Genomic DNA, 16,777 nt, shown 5'->3' with positions numbered 1-16,777 from the left:
GTTTGTCATTTCCGATCATCTTAGTAATTAAAGCTGATGTGCACAAGACTTTCTAAAAATGACCCTCTTGTGGTCACATTGTTAAAACTGTGTGAGAAAAAGCTTCTAACTAATGTCCTTTCTTCTGCACTTGTTCAAGAAATGTAATTGTGACTCACTTGAGTAAATGTCCTTTAACTTAACAGTAATCAAAGGAGATCTTCGGCAACCTTTCCCACTTCCCTGACTGTCTTTAACTTTGTTAGCATTTGCATCAGCGGCACAGTGCAGCTTTTCTCTACTGTAAACAATGAAATCAATACTCAACCCAAAGTGTCTTTGAGCAGAAAATACACATTTTACACAACATGTTACATTATCACTGTATCAATCAGACCTCTGGGAAGAATCTAATGAGGGAGTAAAGAGGCCCCCAAATCCTGTTGACGTTAGCTGTTACTGGTAAAGAGACGTCTTCATTTTAAAAGTAGATGCTTTCAGAGGTATTGCAAAAAAAATTGTGGCACAGCTGTGCAAATGTAGTAAGGGGCAAATGCACATCTGAGCCTTCACCGTAAATGACAGGTGATCTAATTTATGGCGGAGCTTCTAATATTTCTTGAAGATGGAGTGCTTGTTGTCCCACTTTGATGTTTCATGGTGTGTGTTTGCTCAGTCAAATCATTTCATAGAAAAACAGGTTTCAAGATGCAATTGCCTGCTTTTACAGGCTAGCCAAATGTTTCAGCAGCTGTTTAACATCTTAATGTCCCATATGGAGGCAATAAACTGCGTCCTAAGCCAAGGAGATGAGATGTTCAGCCCTCAAGGTTTGCTTGAAACTCCCAGTCTTGATTAAAATGTTACTGTTTTGCTGAGATTCTCTCCGTAGCCCTGAAAATAACGCAGAGAATGCATTTCATGGGTTGAAGACTGCAAGATGTAATATCATTTGTAATTATTTGCAGGACAACTGACTAGCCCTGGGCCACACAAAAAAGCAAGTCAAAGCAAGTAAATAAAAAGACAAGGCAATACACGACAGTGTGTGTTAAAATCATAATTAAAGTGTAATTGCAAACGCAGCGTTAAAGTGGTAATATCAGAGATTTTCATTTAAATCAATATGTTAATTCCCTATCTATCGCTGAATGAGATGCAAGCATATGGCCCGCTGATTAAAGCCCTTGAATTTGCAGTATTACAAACACTGCTTGGATCGCGTGGAAGTGAAACACCTGCCTTTACCACGCTAAAGGTGGCGCTAAAGAGAACGAAACGGAGATCTTCCAGATCGTGACTTTAATACAGGGTTTTGATAATGTCTATTGGTCAGTTTCTACGGTAGATACAGGACAACCAAGACCTGGAATAATAGGGAAACATAGTTATATGTACAAGATAGGTTTAGATACTAAAATGGGTAATTACGAAAGAAGACATTTAGGAAAAAGTGGGTGCAACAACAATAGTATCTTCACAGCAACGTGTCTGAGACAAGTACTAGCACAGTGTTACCTCTGGTCTCAGTCATCTGTATCTCTTTCTGTGTCTTTCAGCTGGTCACTGTGGAATCCCAGAAGGCATCGTGAACGGCCAGGTGATCGGGGAGAACTTTGGTTACCGTGATACGGTCGTGTATCAGTGTCTGGCTGGATTTCGACTAATAGGCTCATCGGTTCGGATCTGTCTCCAAGACAACCAGTGGTCCGGACAGCTGCCTGTCTGTATACGTAAGGAAAACACACCTTCCTGTCTTTTCAGCAAAACGCAACCACTCAAAGTGTCTTTATTGTACCTTAAATGGTACATACAGACGTGTATTAGTCCTTACACATACTCAGCAGGATGACCCAGACCACGCTCAGATATGCAAACTAACTCACACTAACTAGCTCTGAAACCACATCTCTTCACATGTAATGACTGCTCAGCTGCTGTTTCAGTAGAACCAAAAGGGTACTCTGCAGAAACATGTTCAAATGGACAGTGTGTGTGTGTGTTTGTGACCCAAATTCCAAAATCATCTTTCTTCTATTCTGTTTATGATGAAAACAAGCAGGGAAGAAAATCACCTGCAATCATGCCTGTGCATGCATATAGAGGATAAATAGAGACTGCTCTCAAATGTTCCAGGCCAAAGTGTTTGGATTTCTTCCACTATGTTATAGTGTATAGATAAAGAAAATAGAGAAATTGAAGTCCTTTCAGAAAGAGGCAATTTGAGTACAAGGTTTTGATAACGTGCTCCACATTTTTATTTGAATTTGTATTCGGAGAGAATGGAGAATCGATGTCATACATCTTCCAAATCAGTTTGGAGGCGTACTGAATTTGATTATTATTATTATTATTATTTTCGTGTCATCCATAAATAATATGCGCAACAGTCTTACAACACATGACACCGTTATTAAGAAAAAAGGACAAATAACCAGAGTAGCGACATGAATGACAGATAATACTAAACAAATAAACCACCCTGATGTGTTTTGAAGGTAGCCACTTCGAAGCATCAAAGTTAAATAATCATATATATATATATATATATATATATATATATATATATATATATATGTATATATGATTATTTAACTTTGATGCTATATATATATATATATATATATATATATGGATGTTGCTAAAAGATTACCTGTACAGTGCGTAGCCTCATCTAGCACATCATTAAAAAAAAACCACCTGAAGTAATATCTTTGTTATGGTTCAATGATAACAAAAATAATGATTTAGGGAATACTAAACGGAAACTACCCTTTCGGGTATGTGTGATTGAGTGTGCATTTGTGTATAGGTGTGAGTGTGTGTGTGTGTGTGTGTGCGTGTGTGCGTGCGTGTGCGTGTGTGTGCACCCAATATAATTATTTAATTAAATAATCCATTTATGTCTGCACTATTTTTTCACAGAGCAAACTCTAAATGGAAACTATAAGACAAGCAACGATAACTTTACAATTGAAATAAGATTGGAAATCACATTACATTTGTAGGCAGGGTTCTTTGTCATTGCACGCCTGCAGCATGTGACATTTGTTTTGAAAAAACATTAAAAAAAAAATAGAAGATGTTACTTGCCCTCATTTTTTGTCTTCACTTTTTATTAAATGAGTGTTCCACAGTGTTGCACTCCTGTAACATTATCTGACTCACGAGGAACAGAAAATGAACAAAACTATTGAAATCAACAGAACTTGAGATATCATCTTTTCTATTACAGTTATTTTTCTTCCTTGTCATAACCTGGCACCCACATTACCTACAATGCAACTCAACCGCTGATATTTTGGTTGGAGATTTGGGTGTGTTAAATTGGTATAATCAGACAAATATGTAAGAGCATAATGTCAGTTACAACAGTAGCTACCTTTAACACTGTTAATGAACACGGCACCAATGTCTCCACCAAGGGACTTTGTCTGGTAGAGCTGATAAACACCGGCCAAATGTCATTTTGTTCCAAGAGTGATTCCATATTGAGTAAAGCCAGCATAAGGTTTGTATTCTGAGGAATATCCTTTTCTTGATGTATTCACCCAATAGTCCTGAGGTTCTGCAGATTCACACCAGCAGTCTTATATAAAGGGCCAGAGGTCCCAGCTGCCAGAATGGTCTGGTTGAGATTAATTGCTAGACTTGCGGATAAAGCAGAAAGCTCTGACATGTCCAGGCTTCTATGAAAATCTTCTAAAATTGGTCACTTACTGTGAGCATCCTGAATGTTTTTAGGCACCATCTGGGCACAGTTAAGGTGGCGATGATGAGCCATCTCAAGCCATTCACAGGCGCCTTTTCCTGAACGAGGCAGTCCATTTGTTCACTAAATTAAAACCATGTTTAAAAGATGTAGGTGGTGACGTAGCGTCGACATGTTTGTAGTAGAAGTGGCATGAAAGGGGAATTTATTTCCTCTCTGAAATTATTTTGCCTATGACCCTTTTAAATAAATGTAAACATAGTGACTTTATATCAGATGGTGTGTTCTTGTGTTTGTATGTGTTTGGGATAGTGTGTGTATCCATGTGTGTATCTGGTGTGTCAGTGCTCTGCTGTTTTTATTGAGGTTATCCATGCAGGAGTTATTGAGGGAAATCATTTTACAGCCAAATTATACTGCAATTATGTAGATGAGAGGCTCTTGTTTAGAGACGCAAACACAGAATGATGATGAGACTCTGTGTGTGTGTGTGTGTGTGTGTGTGTGTGTGTGTGTGTGTGTGTGTAGCTGCAGGGCATGCTGAGGGTGTCAGATAAATTTGTATCTTAGGAAGGCAAACAAACTTCTGATTCTCAGTGATCAAGTGAAAAAGACCTTGGCTTCTTCACCTTGCTTCCTGTCTTCTATTGTCATGATCATCTTCGTCTTCGTCTTCTCCTCTGGTGCCCTCTCTTCTGCTCTGTTCTTTGCTTTTCTCCTTTTCCCTGTTCACCTTTCCACCCACCTAGTCCGTGTCGTTCCAATTTTCTGTCATTTGGTCAAACTCCTCCGTACGCTCTCCTCTCCTTTCCTCTCCGCGCTGTAAGGAAATACATTGAAACAGTGGATAGTTTGAGAGGCGGATAAGAGAGGGGCTGGTAGTAACTGTAAACTGTCTGTTTACACAAACATCACAACACTGTTGTCAGCATATTGAGGACAAGGGACACACACAAACTTCTAAGCAGCTCCAGTGAGTGAAGTTAACACGATGAATAATTATGATGCACAATGGCAAACAGAGGACACACAAATCTAACACAGAAGATGGTGGGACTTAATATTTTGGAGATAATGACCCTAAATAGAGATACCAGCTTCGTCCTCTAGGTCATCTGATATCCCCATTAATATGTATGAATTACTCGAGAAAATGCATAGCTATTTGGCCCAAATATGTGCTTCTTGTACTTTTTTATGAAGCCTCTGACATCCATGTCTGCTGTAAACCTTTAGTTTGTGTTACCTTAATAATATAATATTATAATCAAGAAGAAATCTCATTAAATTGGATCTTCTGAATTTAATGACAAAATTGGGCAATTTGTTTGGAATTGGCAAAAGTTTTTTACAAACTAGTGCTAAAATTAAATTGTATTAGTGGTCAGTATACTGTATATATATACACACGCACACACACACACACACACACACACACACACACACACACACACACACACACACACACACACACAATGAAACCAGCCTTATCATTTGAGACCTGCTCATTTCTTTAGAGCAATTTCAAAGCCATAATATAATAAATGTAATACAAAATGTGCACGCTCCATGTGTCCATGATTCTCTCTCTTCTCTTCCCTATAGCGATCAGCTGTGGCCATCCAGGAAGTCCCATATACGGTCGTACGGTGGGAAACGGCTTCAACCTCAACAATGTGGTCAGCTTTATTTGTAATCGGGGTTATGAAATGGAGGGGCCCTCACACGCTCAGTGTCAGGCCAACCGCCAGTGGAGCCACCCGCCCCCAACGTGTAAAGGTGGGGAGAAAAGTTAAGTGTATTCACCCCTAACCTTATTTATCCCTTACCTTTAATACCACCTCAACTTGTATCTTTATTTACCCTTACCCCATTTCCCTATAGCAACCCTCTTCTTTACCCCTACCTGTCACTCTTTATCCTTTTTCTTCATTTAATGAAGTTCTACATCCCTCCTGGCTCCAGCCTCATGAATGGAAACTTGTTTTCAGTAAAATAGATATCCCAAGCCCTGATTGTTTGTAGACAAGCTCTTGACACTCTACCCACTTAACAGAATAATATGCAAATGAATTGTGTAATATTTATAATGCAACCTAATGATAGCAAGCCATTACACTGCATGGGTGCTGGATCGAGGACACACAAACCCATCTTCATCATAGCATCACATAACATTCTTCCTTTTTCTCCACAGCCTCCTTATTATGCCCTATATTATTGTACAGAGCTGTAATGCCAGTGCAAAACACTGGAAAAAGGAAGAGGGAGAAAATAAATGACTCCCTGGTTCGTACCAAATAACACATGCTTTTCTCTCTGCGTGTATTTGTGTGTTTCCGTCTCTGTGTCTCTCTGTGTATAGTGGTCAATTGCTCTGATCCAGGTATCCCAGCCAACTCCATCCGGCAGAGTAAAATAGAGCATGGGAACTTTACCTTCGGCACGGTGGTTTTCTACGACTGTAACCCGGGGTTTTACCTGTTCGGATCACCTGTACTGACCTGTCAACCTACTGGACAGTGGGACAAACCCCTACCTGAATGTATAGGTAAGTCTAATCCGTGTCTTTTTAACCTCAGAGTGAAAAGGACAGACGATAGTGAAATTGACTGTTTGCTAAGTCCGACCCTCCTTCGTTACGTTGCTAGGCAGTTTTCCACTATCAAAATGCACATATGCAGTTTATAATGATAATGGGGGGAGAGTTACCGCTCGAAATTCTTAATCATTTCTCAAAGAGTGGGTCTTTGATTTCTGACAGAGGAGGACAAAAGCAGACTTCTTATTGTTCCTGACGTTGTTCCTTAGCCTTGGAAGTAACACTCAGTTACTACAATGGGCTGCGGAACGCATCTGAACAATGGTGGCCGTCATTTTGAAGCACCCTTCGTAATAAGGGTTGGAGGCAAATGCTGAAAACAGACATAGGCCTCTACAGTAACACTGATGTGTGAGTATTTACAAAACACTTTTGAAGTCCGTCACCGAGACCAGGCTCCAGGATGGAGTGACTTAAGTTAAAAAATGTTGAGAGGGCAATTTATATCATTACCATATTATTCATTAAATAACATTAATTGATTTAACCATGCAATAGCCTGAGAACAACGTCAACAACATTAGGCTACTTGTTCCCATATCCAATAATAGATATATTTATCAGAGCACTCGCATAAGAACGTAGCACTAGCAGAGCGCAAAATATTTCTCATGGTGACCAATATTGTTCGGCATATAGTTACTGCAATAGGTGGCTGTACATGCTAAAGGTTACATTCCAAGAGTGCCATCAATTTCAGAAAGCAGTGTGTCTGCGTCCTGTATCTGTCTGCCCCTAATCCCACACGTACATTTATGTTTCTGAATCTGTGCCTCGAGTTCTTGACAACAGTCAATGCAGCTCTTCTCACAAAGCTGTTACAACAAGCTACTGTATCTATCCTTCCTTCATCTCTCTGCCTGTCACCCCCCCCCCCCCCCCCCTCTCTTCTCTCTCTCTTTTGATATCCAGTTGTAGATTGTGGTCATCCTGGCTCTCCCCCTAACGGTGTGCTGAATGGGGATAAGTTTACATTTGGTTCGACGGCTCGATACTCCTGTCTCGGCGGAAGACAGCTGAAAGGAGAATCATCCAGGACTTGTCAGCTCAGTGGGATGTGGAGTGCCCCCATGCCTTTCTGCTCTGGTAACCATTTTAACCTCTATTGAATATACTTTAAACTCCACCCTATCAGAAAGTGAGATGGATGGATACTAGATGTAGATGAAAGTTGAGACGTCTAAAACATGTAGAGCCAACAGAGTGTGGAGCACTTCATGCCGGCGCAATTTCTTAACCCTTTTGCACTCAGTCGAAGGGATATCGGGATGGATGGATGGACAGATAGAGGCTATGCTTGGCGCATGAAAAGAGAACATATCAGTCCCTGTCTGTTAAAAGGGTTGTGGAGCATAACCTCCCACTACACCCACATACTGTAAATCCTCAGCCATGAACCCTTAGCCATTTGCATTTCTGTTCTGGTTGTCTAATTTCAACTATTTGTAAACCTCTTTTAAGGGTTTTTCCGGAATGTTTGAGGCTTTCTTCTGGTGATGTCTCTCACAAATGAATGTGTTTTAACTCTTGAGGGATACTGTGAACTAAAGGATGAGAATACAAATGGACAGATGAAGCAGTGACTATAGATTCTTTAGATATTAACACAATGAAATACTTAAATACTTCCATTTAGGTACATTTTCTGTAGCAATAGCTGTAGTGTCTTAATGTGGTGAGTCAATATTGTGTACCGTACATGCACCACCGTCATTGTTCTGTAAACTGCTTTACACAAGCACATTTCCTCCCTGCTGGATTTACTGTATATGCATATCTCATCACTTATTGAGCTATATTGTCTCTGCAGACAGAAAGCCTCCTTACCTTCCATCTTGTTTAAACAAACCGTCTAACTTATATGGTTCTCAGTTGGCTGGCTGGGGGCATGATTATGGCTCTCCAGACTGAGAGGCTCCCAGCTGCCGCTTATATAACAAACTGACCGAAAACACATTCCAGACGAGTTGACTAAGAATTCATTTTTATTTACAGCAATTGCCCTGGGGGGGGGGGGGGGTACAGCTGAGGTACAGTGCTTACTGTGCCCAGCCCCAAAAGCCTCAAATTCAATTATTTTGGCATATTTGATTGAGCCAGTTGTACAATTACTGCCAGACTTAGTAAGTGAGACTTGACAAAAGATATGGATTTGGGATTCGGGAGACTTGACTGAGATTCAAAAGTAAAATAAATTACAATCAAAGTCACACAGCTTGAATATGTATTTATCAGACAAACATTAAACAAAAAACACTGGCTACTAACATTGTTATACTGTAGTCAGCATCCACAAACCTAAAAGACTTGCAGCGGGACAGTATGGCTTATAAATAATATGTCAATATTTTAAGGCTATGCGTTTGATCATACCAGCATGATCATTCTAGTAAACTAATCTGGCTTTAGAGGGAACACAGATGGTATATGTCAATGTAATTCAACAGCTAATATTGCGAGTGACACTCTGAGGTGGTCTGCTTTCATTTGGTCTTTCAAAATGTATTATTTATTATTGAGTTTGACTAATTATTCACACATTTCCCCTCGATTCCCTTAATAACTGATTCAAAAGCAAAAACATTCCAGTTTCAAGTTTTTCCTGATAAAATTCAATACAAATAGAAAAATAAACAAGACTCACATGCAGGTAAGCTCGGCTAACCATAATGTGTGCTTCCAATAAAATGTCAAACTTTAATCTTTTGCTACTGCGGGATAACAAATGCAATTTGAAAAACATATTTTATAAAAAACTACATCATGTTCAAACTGTTTCATTTGTCGTCCCAGCCTTCCCTCCCTGACAGCCTACAGTAAGTCCCTGGATCAAACCAGTAAGAAGGTTATAGCCCTGTAGTTTTTATTGTCCAGCTTTATGACAACTTCTGCAAACCTGGGCGAAGGAGCTTCAGCTCAGTAACCCGTGAATTTACCCAAGCCAGAGTAGAGCTAAAATCTTTCTATCAGAGAGATGTTCCTGTGTATGTGCAGATGCATGTGTGTGTGTGTGTGACCGATTAATGGTTGTTCCAAAGTCACCTGAGGGGAAACGACAGAGATTAGTTTTCACAATGCTCTGTCACACAGAAACTTGCACACATACGTGCATGCCGTAGACTGTATGTGTGTGTGTGTGGTGCACGCACATTCAGGCGCACACACATAGACACTTGCACCAGTGACATCAAGTAGATTGGTTGTTCTCCCTGTTGAGATCAGATACACCTGAGGCTGCGTGGTGTCTTTGGAGCTGTGAATGTGTACGTGTGAGCATCCAATGGGAGTTGCATACGTACGTGGTGGTGTCTCTGAAGATGTACTGTTTGTGTGTTTGTCTCCCTGCTTGGCATTTATATCCGTTCCCAACATTCAGAAAGAAAAATCATTTATCTTGCTATAGACAATTTCCTCACATTTCCAAGCTTTTAAAAAGACAAATAATCATGACACAATGCGGTACAGGCTTATTTGTTTACATCCAAGAAATCCTGAGGCATTACAAAAGATGTTATGTCATTATGAGTTGTGTCTGTAGTATGTGTACGCTCAATTTAGCAGCAAGCCTCTAGATGTTTGCAGTATAGTACAAACCGGGGAAAAAATGCAGTGTGAAATGAGGTTATTTGTCAAAGTATGAGGGTAATCACAAAAACATTTCAGGCACATTTTGGGAAATTCTTAGTGGTTGTTTATCACACCGCACACCTTAATTAATGGTCATTAATGGAAGTGAATGGCGTGAGGGAAGAAATGGTAAAATATTAATTCCGCCTTCTGTGAGCTATCTAAAACTATCTAATTAGTAAGGCTTTGACATTAATTATATGCACACTTTAAATGCACATTTTAGACCATTAACAAAAAGGCAGAAGTGACTAGAAATGTTTGCCGTGCGTGCGTGCGTGTGTGTGTGTGTGTGTGTGTGTGTGTGTGTGCATATGTGCGTGTGTGTGTGTGTGTGTGCGTGTGGGTGTGTGGGTGTGTGTGTGTGTGGGTGCGTGCGTGTGCGTGTGGGTGTGTGTGAGTGTGTGTGTGCGTGCGTGCGTGCGTGCGTGCGTGCGTGCGTGGGTGGGTGTTTGTTCCCAGGAGCGTGCTCTGTTTGTCAGGCAGAATTTGCTGACCAGGCGGCTTTGCAAGGGCAGAGTGAGAATCACTCACACACACAGTGCCAATCAGCACACACACACATTCACTCTTAAGGCAAACTTATGCCCCTTGTTGCCAACACATGTGTGTAGTCCACTACAGTTTGTAAACAGCCATGTCATGCTTGAGTCTCCTGAGAATGTGATTTATATTAAAACTGGAAGCAAATGTTCCCCTCATTCTGCTGAGTTCACTTTACAATGTTGTTGATGGATATCAGTTGTTGTTGTTTCGCCTCTTGTTTCTACTCTCCCTTCTCTCTTCTGTATTTGGATTTCTAATTTGATGAATTAAAAGTAATTTGAAGGTTTGCAGTACGTTCTGTCTTTGTAGAAGATGTCAAGTTATCTAGTTTCGAAGTCGGGGACCTAACTCTGACTCCGTGTTTCTCTCTGTAGGTGACACAGCTGGTTCCTGTGGCGATCCTGGCATTCCTTCCCACAGTTCAAGGGAACAAACGGATTTCAAGATCCGTTCCAAGGTTTACTTCAGCTGCTCGGAGGGCTATGATCTGCATGGTTCTTCAGAAAGGATGTGCTTCCCTAATGGGACGTGGTCTGGCACACAGCCCTTCTGTAAACGTAGGAAGTTAATTTGACTTAATCTCAAGCACTTATAATCCAACATCTTGACACTGATCCACTCCATAGATCCACCCATGTACTGCACAGTCTCTTTAAATGACCATAGTCATAGAGCTGGAACTCATTGAGATGCACAAGGCTCTTTTCTCTCTCATTCTCTCATTTCTCCCTCAGCTGTCCAGTGTGGTAACCCCGGCACTCCCAGTAATGGCAGAGTGTTTCGTTTGGATGGAACAACATTTTCTCACTCTGTCATCTACTCCTGCATGGATGGCTACCTGCTCACCGGCGCCACCACCAGGCTGTGTCAGGCCAACGGGACCTGGTCAGGAGCACAGCCCAACTGTACCAGTAAGTTAACTGATGGCTGATTGACCTATTGATCCGTTTGTGTTTAGTTTCACAACATCTGATGCTCCAAGTAAATGCATTGTTCTGCAATACCTTTTTGTTCAACCTTAGTACTCAAACGTAAGGTGACTTGGAGGCTAAAGAGCTGGCTGTCAGCTTTATGTATTACTTACTATATAGTATCAGGGTATTAAATCCTTGCTTTGCAAATGACGTCAAGTCTGCAACCCATAAACATCACCAAACTCCTGATGTGTGATTATAAGGTTTGCTTTCTAGCCTTTTGCGACCCTATTTCATGTCCGGATTTAAGTTATTCTGCGACAGTATGGGTTCTGAGTAATGAAATCAGCCTCAAATCTTCATGCTCCTGCTACAGACTTCATAGAATAACATGAATAACCTTGATTGTTGTTTGCTTTAGCTAATTTGCTTTTTGAACTCTGTAAATAACCATAAAATATTACGTGCTGCTCCCCATATGAAATGTGACCTAGCCATGGTTGAACAAGTGTTAATCAGTGCTGCATGTTACACAGACTACAAAATCTGCATGTAAAGTGGCATAAAACACTAACAATTAACGTACTCACTCACAAAATACCTTGGAAAACGTGCTTCTACATAGTGTCTCAAGGTGAAGTTCACTTAACTCGGGGCCCCACATGAAGAGTAGCAGTATTTTAATGTTTTCCAATGTTCACTGACATTCCTGACTTTCATGCACTGCACATAGGAATAAGCTTTACAATATCCAGCAGTAAGAAACAAAGAGATATAAATGTTGAGAAACCACAGCTCTTCATTATGGGGGTCCTGGAAAGAAAATATGTTTGTTTTTTTTATTCCCCTGACTTTAAGGAAATAGCTTTTACACTAGATTACAATACGTCTATTAGCAACCATGACAGTATCGGGGGTGGGTCTTAAAAGCGTTTAAAGTGCCTATTAGACTATGAAGGACATGAAGGACTATGCTTTATAAGTGCAGTCTTGGGAATCCTAATGCTCCTTAAAACAGTCCCAGGGCAATCTCTGCAATTTTTAATATCTTTTGTTATTTCATTCATAAGCGTTGACGCCCATTACTGAATCTGTATGATCTCACAGATTCGCTTTGCAATGTGATTACACAAATAAGTAGACATATAGCTTAGTACAGACAGTTATAGATAAATATGCAGTTCCATGAGTGATCATCTCTTGGATTACAGCAAATTGTTTTAGACCGGGATTAAATCTTCTGAAAGTTATAAAAACATTTAGAATTACAAAAATCAACTCCTTCTCACATCTCAAAGAAACTACTCCTTTCCCCCTTTTGTCCCCCGACAGTATATATCCTCTCTGTGGTATTAATTTACTTCTGTAACCTTCACGTTCCTCTTCCCTTTTCTCTCTCCTTATATTTCAATCACGCATGTATGCAGGAGTAATATGCAAATAACATTGTAATGATCTTGTGCCATAGCATGAACTGTGAAGTAATCTAGATCTTCATCCAGTCCTTTCCTCTCCAATCCTGCTTGTTCATCTCCGTAGTGATAAACTGCGGGGATCCAGGCGTGCCAGCCAGCGGCCTTCGCTATGGAGAAGACTTTACGATTGCTCAGAATGTTTCCTTCCAGTGCCAGCCAGGATACAGAATGGAGGAGGATGGATCTCCTCTGAGGACATGCACCCAGAATGGGACGTGGAGTGGGAACATGCCTATGTGTGCAGGTAAGATGTTTATTAAACCACTTACAGCTAGGATAGCGCATTTATTTTTTAGCAGCATGTTTTGTTATATTTGTTGAAATTGTCTTTACATCCCAACAGCAATCAATAAATCAAATGCTAAAGACAAAAAATAAATGTGGTATCTGTGGATGTCGCAGGCCTGTCATAAGACATGTCTATCTACCTGCATACACTCATGCCTCTGCACTCATACTTGGATACGGGATGTGATGCCTCCTCTTCCCAACGCTCTCTTGTGGTCTTGTCCTCCAGCAGTAATCAAGCAGATTGATCATGTGTTTTTGGGGAGTGGCTTTGGAGGGAGGCCTGAAGTGAAACGCAATCTAGTTTATTCTTGCGGGTTTCTCAAAAGTTGCCTACCTCAGCTTTAACTCAGTTTAAGCTTTTCTTGGCCATCTACTGGTATATAACATTTCCCATGTTTACAGGTAGCACTGTACAATTGATGTATTTATATGGGCGCTCTGAATCCAACTGAAATCCTTGTATAACCCGAGCTACAATATAAAGGCTGACTCAGCAGATTCTGCTCCCCTTGCAGTCAGTGCCTCCGTGAGGAAAATCAAGAACTACAAACAAATCAGACAATAAGAGTTTACATGTAACATTGTAATTGTAATCTGTTGCTGGACTTGATTGAAAGTCTGCTGAGACAAGAAAATTAAATTGGTCAATTTTAATGGCTCAGAAAATGCAAACAGATTTCCAAATCAATATTTCGATGATCTTATCGGCTCGACTCCCTCTCTCAAAAGATGTCAGTCGGTTTACAGTGATTTTTCACCTGCATCTGATAAAAACAGGAAGCCTTTTTGTCCCTCTCTCTCCCTCACATAGCCGTGACCTGCCCGGCTCCCCCTGCCATCAGTAACGGGGTACTGCAGGGCAGTGACTTTGAATGGGGCAGCAGTGTGAGCTACAGCTGCTCGCCTGGATATGAGCTCTCATTCCCAGCTGTGCTGACCTGTGTTGCCAATGGCACCTGGAGTGGCATGCTACCACAATGCTTGCGTAAGAACACACACACACACACACACACACACACACACACACACACACACACACACACACACACACACATACACACATGCCAGCACTCACATGCCAGCACTCACATTGCCTGTCATTATTCTTTCCCAACCATCAGTTACAGTTGGAAATGAAATCTACATTTGTCCTTGCCCTACCCAAAAAGTATGTGCACGTCAGCAATATTGGCACCACATCCTGACATCTGATTATGTGTGTTTGTGTGTACAGCCAAGTTTTGTGGTGACCCAGGTACTCTAGTCGGTGGTTCCAGAGAGGGACGAAGTTTCATCTACCAATCAGAAGTCTCCTTCAGTTGTTCTGCACCTCTCATTCTGGTCGGCACGGCAACCAGGCAATGCGAAAGTGATGGTACCTGGAGTGGCACGCAGTCTCGCTGTATCGGTAATTTGAATCTTTCATGTTCACTCGATGACCAGACAAAAGTATTTGAATCTTTTTGCTTCCTTGATGATGTATTGTTCGTTGTGGTGGCGGTGGTCCAGTCGTTAGACTTTCAAATAGAACACTGGAAGGTCGTGAGTTCAATATCAGAGCTGCCGCCATGGAGCCCATGAGCAAGGCACTTAACCCCGGGTTGCTCCAGGCGGACTGTCCCTGTAGCTAGTTCTCCGGATAAATGACCTGTAATGTAATATATTATATTCATGTGCACTTTTTTCTATGTTGGCCAACAGAGATCCAAATTATTTTTCCTCATTCTTCATATTTTTAGAGAACTTACGTTGAATATGAATTTGGGTCTTGGTAGAACGAGGTCGTACCATCCTTTCTACAAAAAAACTTTTGAAACTCTTAAACAGTTGAAAGACAAGCAGCCACACGAGAACGTTGTCTCAAAAATAGACATTAAATGCCAGCTTTTTTCAATACTTGTGGACGGAGCGACAGATACATTTTGGTCAGTACCAAATAAATATTGAGATTCAAAGCCTAGACCCATGGGTCATACTCAACCAATTTAAAATATCAAAGTCAAAACTTTGGCACCGCATTTCTGAATAAATGTAGAAGTAGTGCTGTTCAACTAGATCTCCAATTTGTTCAAAACATAGTACCAAGGCTTTTAACCTCCACCAAATTATTGTTTTGATTTTAATGATTACTTTTTAATAGCTCCTGAATATATCATCAATCATTCACCCTCACATAAGCTGGAGCACAGCCTGGTGTCCTCAGTCTCTTACCCACTTTAAAGTCCGGGTTAAAATGAAAAGGCGGTGATGGGTTAGTCCACAAGACTTTTGAATAATATTTCTTTGGAGGTAAAATAAGTATCATATCAAAGAATAATATAATAACTGCTTTTTAATATTGTCCCATTGCTGTCCATGTTTTATTTTGATTAATATAGTATGGCTTGTTTTTGAAGTGTTTACTTTCCTGACTGAATAGTTGTGTGGGTTTGTAACCTCTAAAGCAAATGATTTAGTTTATGCTAATGCCAGTTTATTATAACAGTTTGTGGCTCAGCGGGGAGCCTGGACTGGTGACTGCCTAATGATCATGACAATTAATGGCCCATCATTTACGCCCACATTTCAATTTTCTCATGGGTTTACTGTGCAGAGCAGCTACTGTTGTGTCAAAGTTAAAGTTACACAGACTTATTGGAATAATAATGAATAGTGACTGGAGGCTCATCTGAGACCATCTTGTAAATGAAAACGAAGCCATAGGAGGACGAGCCTTGACGGATTCCACTGATGTTAGTGAATCATTGCCAACTCTTCCTTATAAAACTGCTGCTTCTTTCAATCTTAGAATAGAATCAACATCTTAGATTTCCTGCATTGTACATACGGTAATTATTCTCACTTTTAAACACAGTGTCAGTGAATATTACAAGTTTCTGTGTCATTAGTTAACAATTGCAGCTCTGTGGTGGTTCCAGGGTCCATTAGAAATTGGAATAACAACTAGCCCAGAGACTTCAGGAAGCGCAGCACCACACTGTGACATTCATTGAACACTGAGGGTTATCTGATATCTTTTATATGGTCGTATGACTACTGAGTGTTCATCTTATACCCAGGTTGTTCCGCTTATCATTCGTCACAAAACCACTACACTTTGGAAATAAAGTTCAGAATCTATGATGCTTTCTCGGAAGGTACCGCACATACTGTGCTCGCACTAATGGATTTAATTCCTTGCCTTTGGAGCGAAAGTTCATATCTGCATCATATAGTTATATATCTATTTTTTAAAGTAGCGATCTTAGATAGGAATGTTCAGGAAGTACAGGGACAGTGTTTGCACATAAGCGAGGCACGAGTACACGCTGTAACTTTTAGTATTTCGTAAAAAGGTTTCCAACGAAAAGGGCATCCTCATCCGACTTCAAACAAGCTGCTGCTATCCGAGGATTACCAAGAAAATACGAAGGGATATTCAGCACACATTACAAATGGTCCCTCTGGATCAATTCACCGCCACATGTGATGTTTAGAGCTCCACTTTCCATGTGTGACTCGGAGCAGGTGCTTAAACATCAAGTATGATGATGAATTGTAATAAATGAGAGCTTTTGTAATGCGAACAGACACTTGACTCTTTGTTCCTTCACAGCACTAGATAAGACATGCTTACAGAACTTTACAGATA

General features: G+C 40.6%; 1 protein-coding gene across 1 annotated transcript in view; it reads left to right on the top strand.

The window, feature by feature from the left end:
- The window catches only part of LOC115015839 (CUB and sushi domain-containing protein 3-like), a 310,217-nt gene that overhangs the window by 282,825 nt on the left and 10,615 nt on the right, over window positions 1-16,777 (top strand). Inside the window, 9 exon segments of the mRNA XM_029443438.1 lie at window positions 1,539-1,712; window positions 5,297-5,470; window positions 6,057-6,242; window positions 7,206-7,379; window positions 10,841-11,023; window positions 11,201-11,377; window positions 12,920-13,099; window positions 13,958-14,131; window positions 14,381-14,554. Of these exon segments, the coding sequence (XP_029299298.1) occupies window positions 1,539-1,712; window positions 5,297-5,470; window positions 6,057-6,242; window positions 7,206-7,379; window positions 10,841-11,023; window positions 11,201-11,377; window positions 12,920-13,099; window positions 13,958-14,131; window positions 14,381-14,554 (1,596 nt within the window).

This window comes from Cottoperca gobio, chromosome 11, assembly GCF_900634415.1.
Source record: "Cottoperca gobio chromosome 11, fCotGob3.1, whole genome shotgun sequence".
Classification (NCBI taxonomy): Eukaryota; Metazoa; Chordata; class Actinopteri; order Perciformes; family Bovichtidae; genus Cottoperca; species Cottoperca gobio.
The sequence above is the reverse complement of the archived record's forward strand: the minus strand, read 5'-3'. Positions and strand labels throughout refer to the sequence as shown.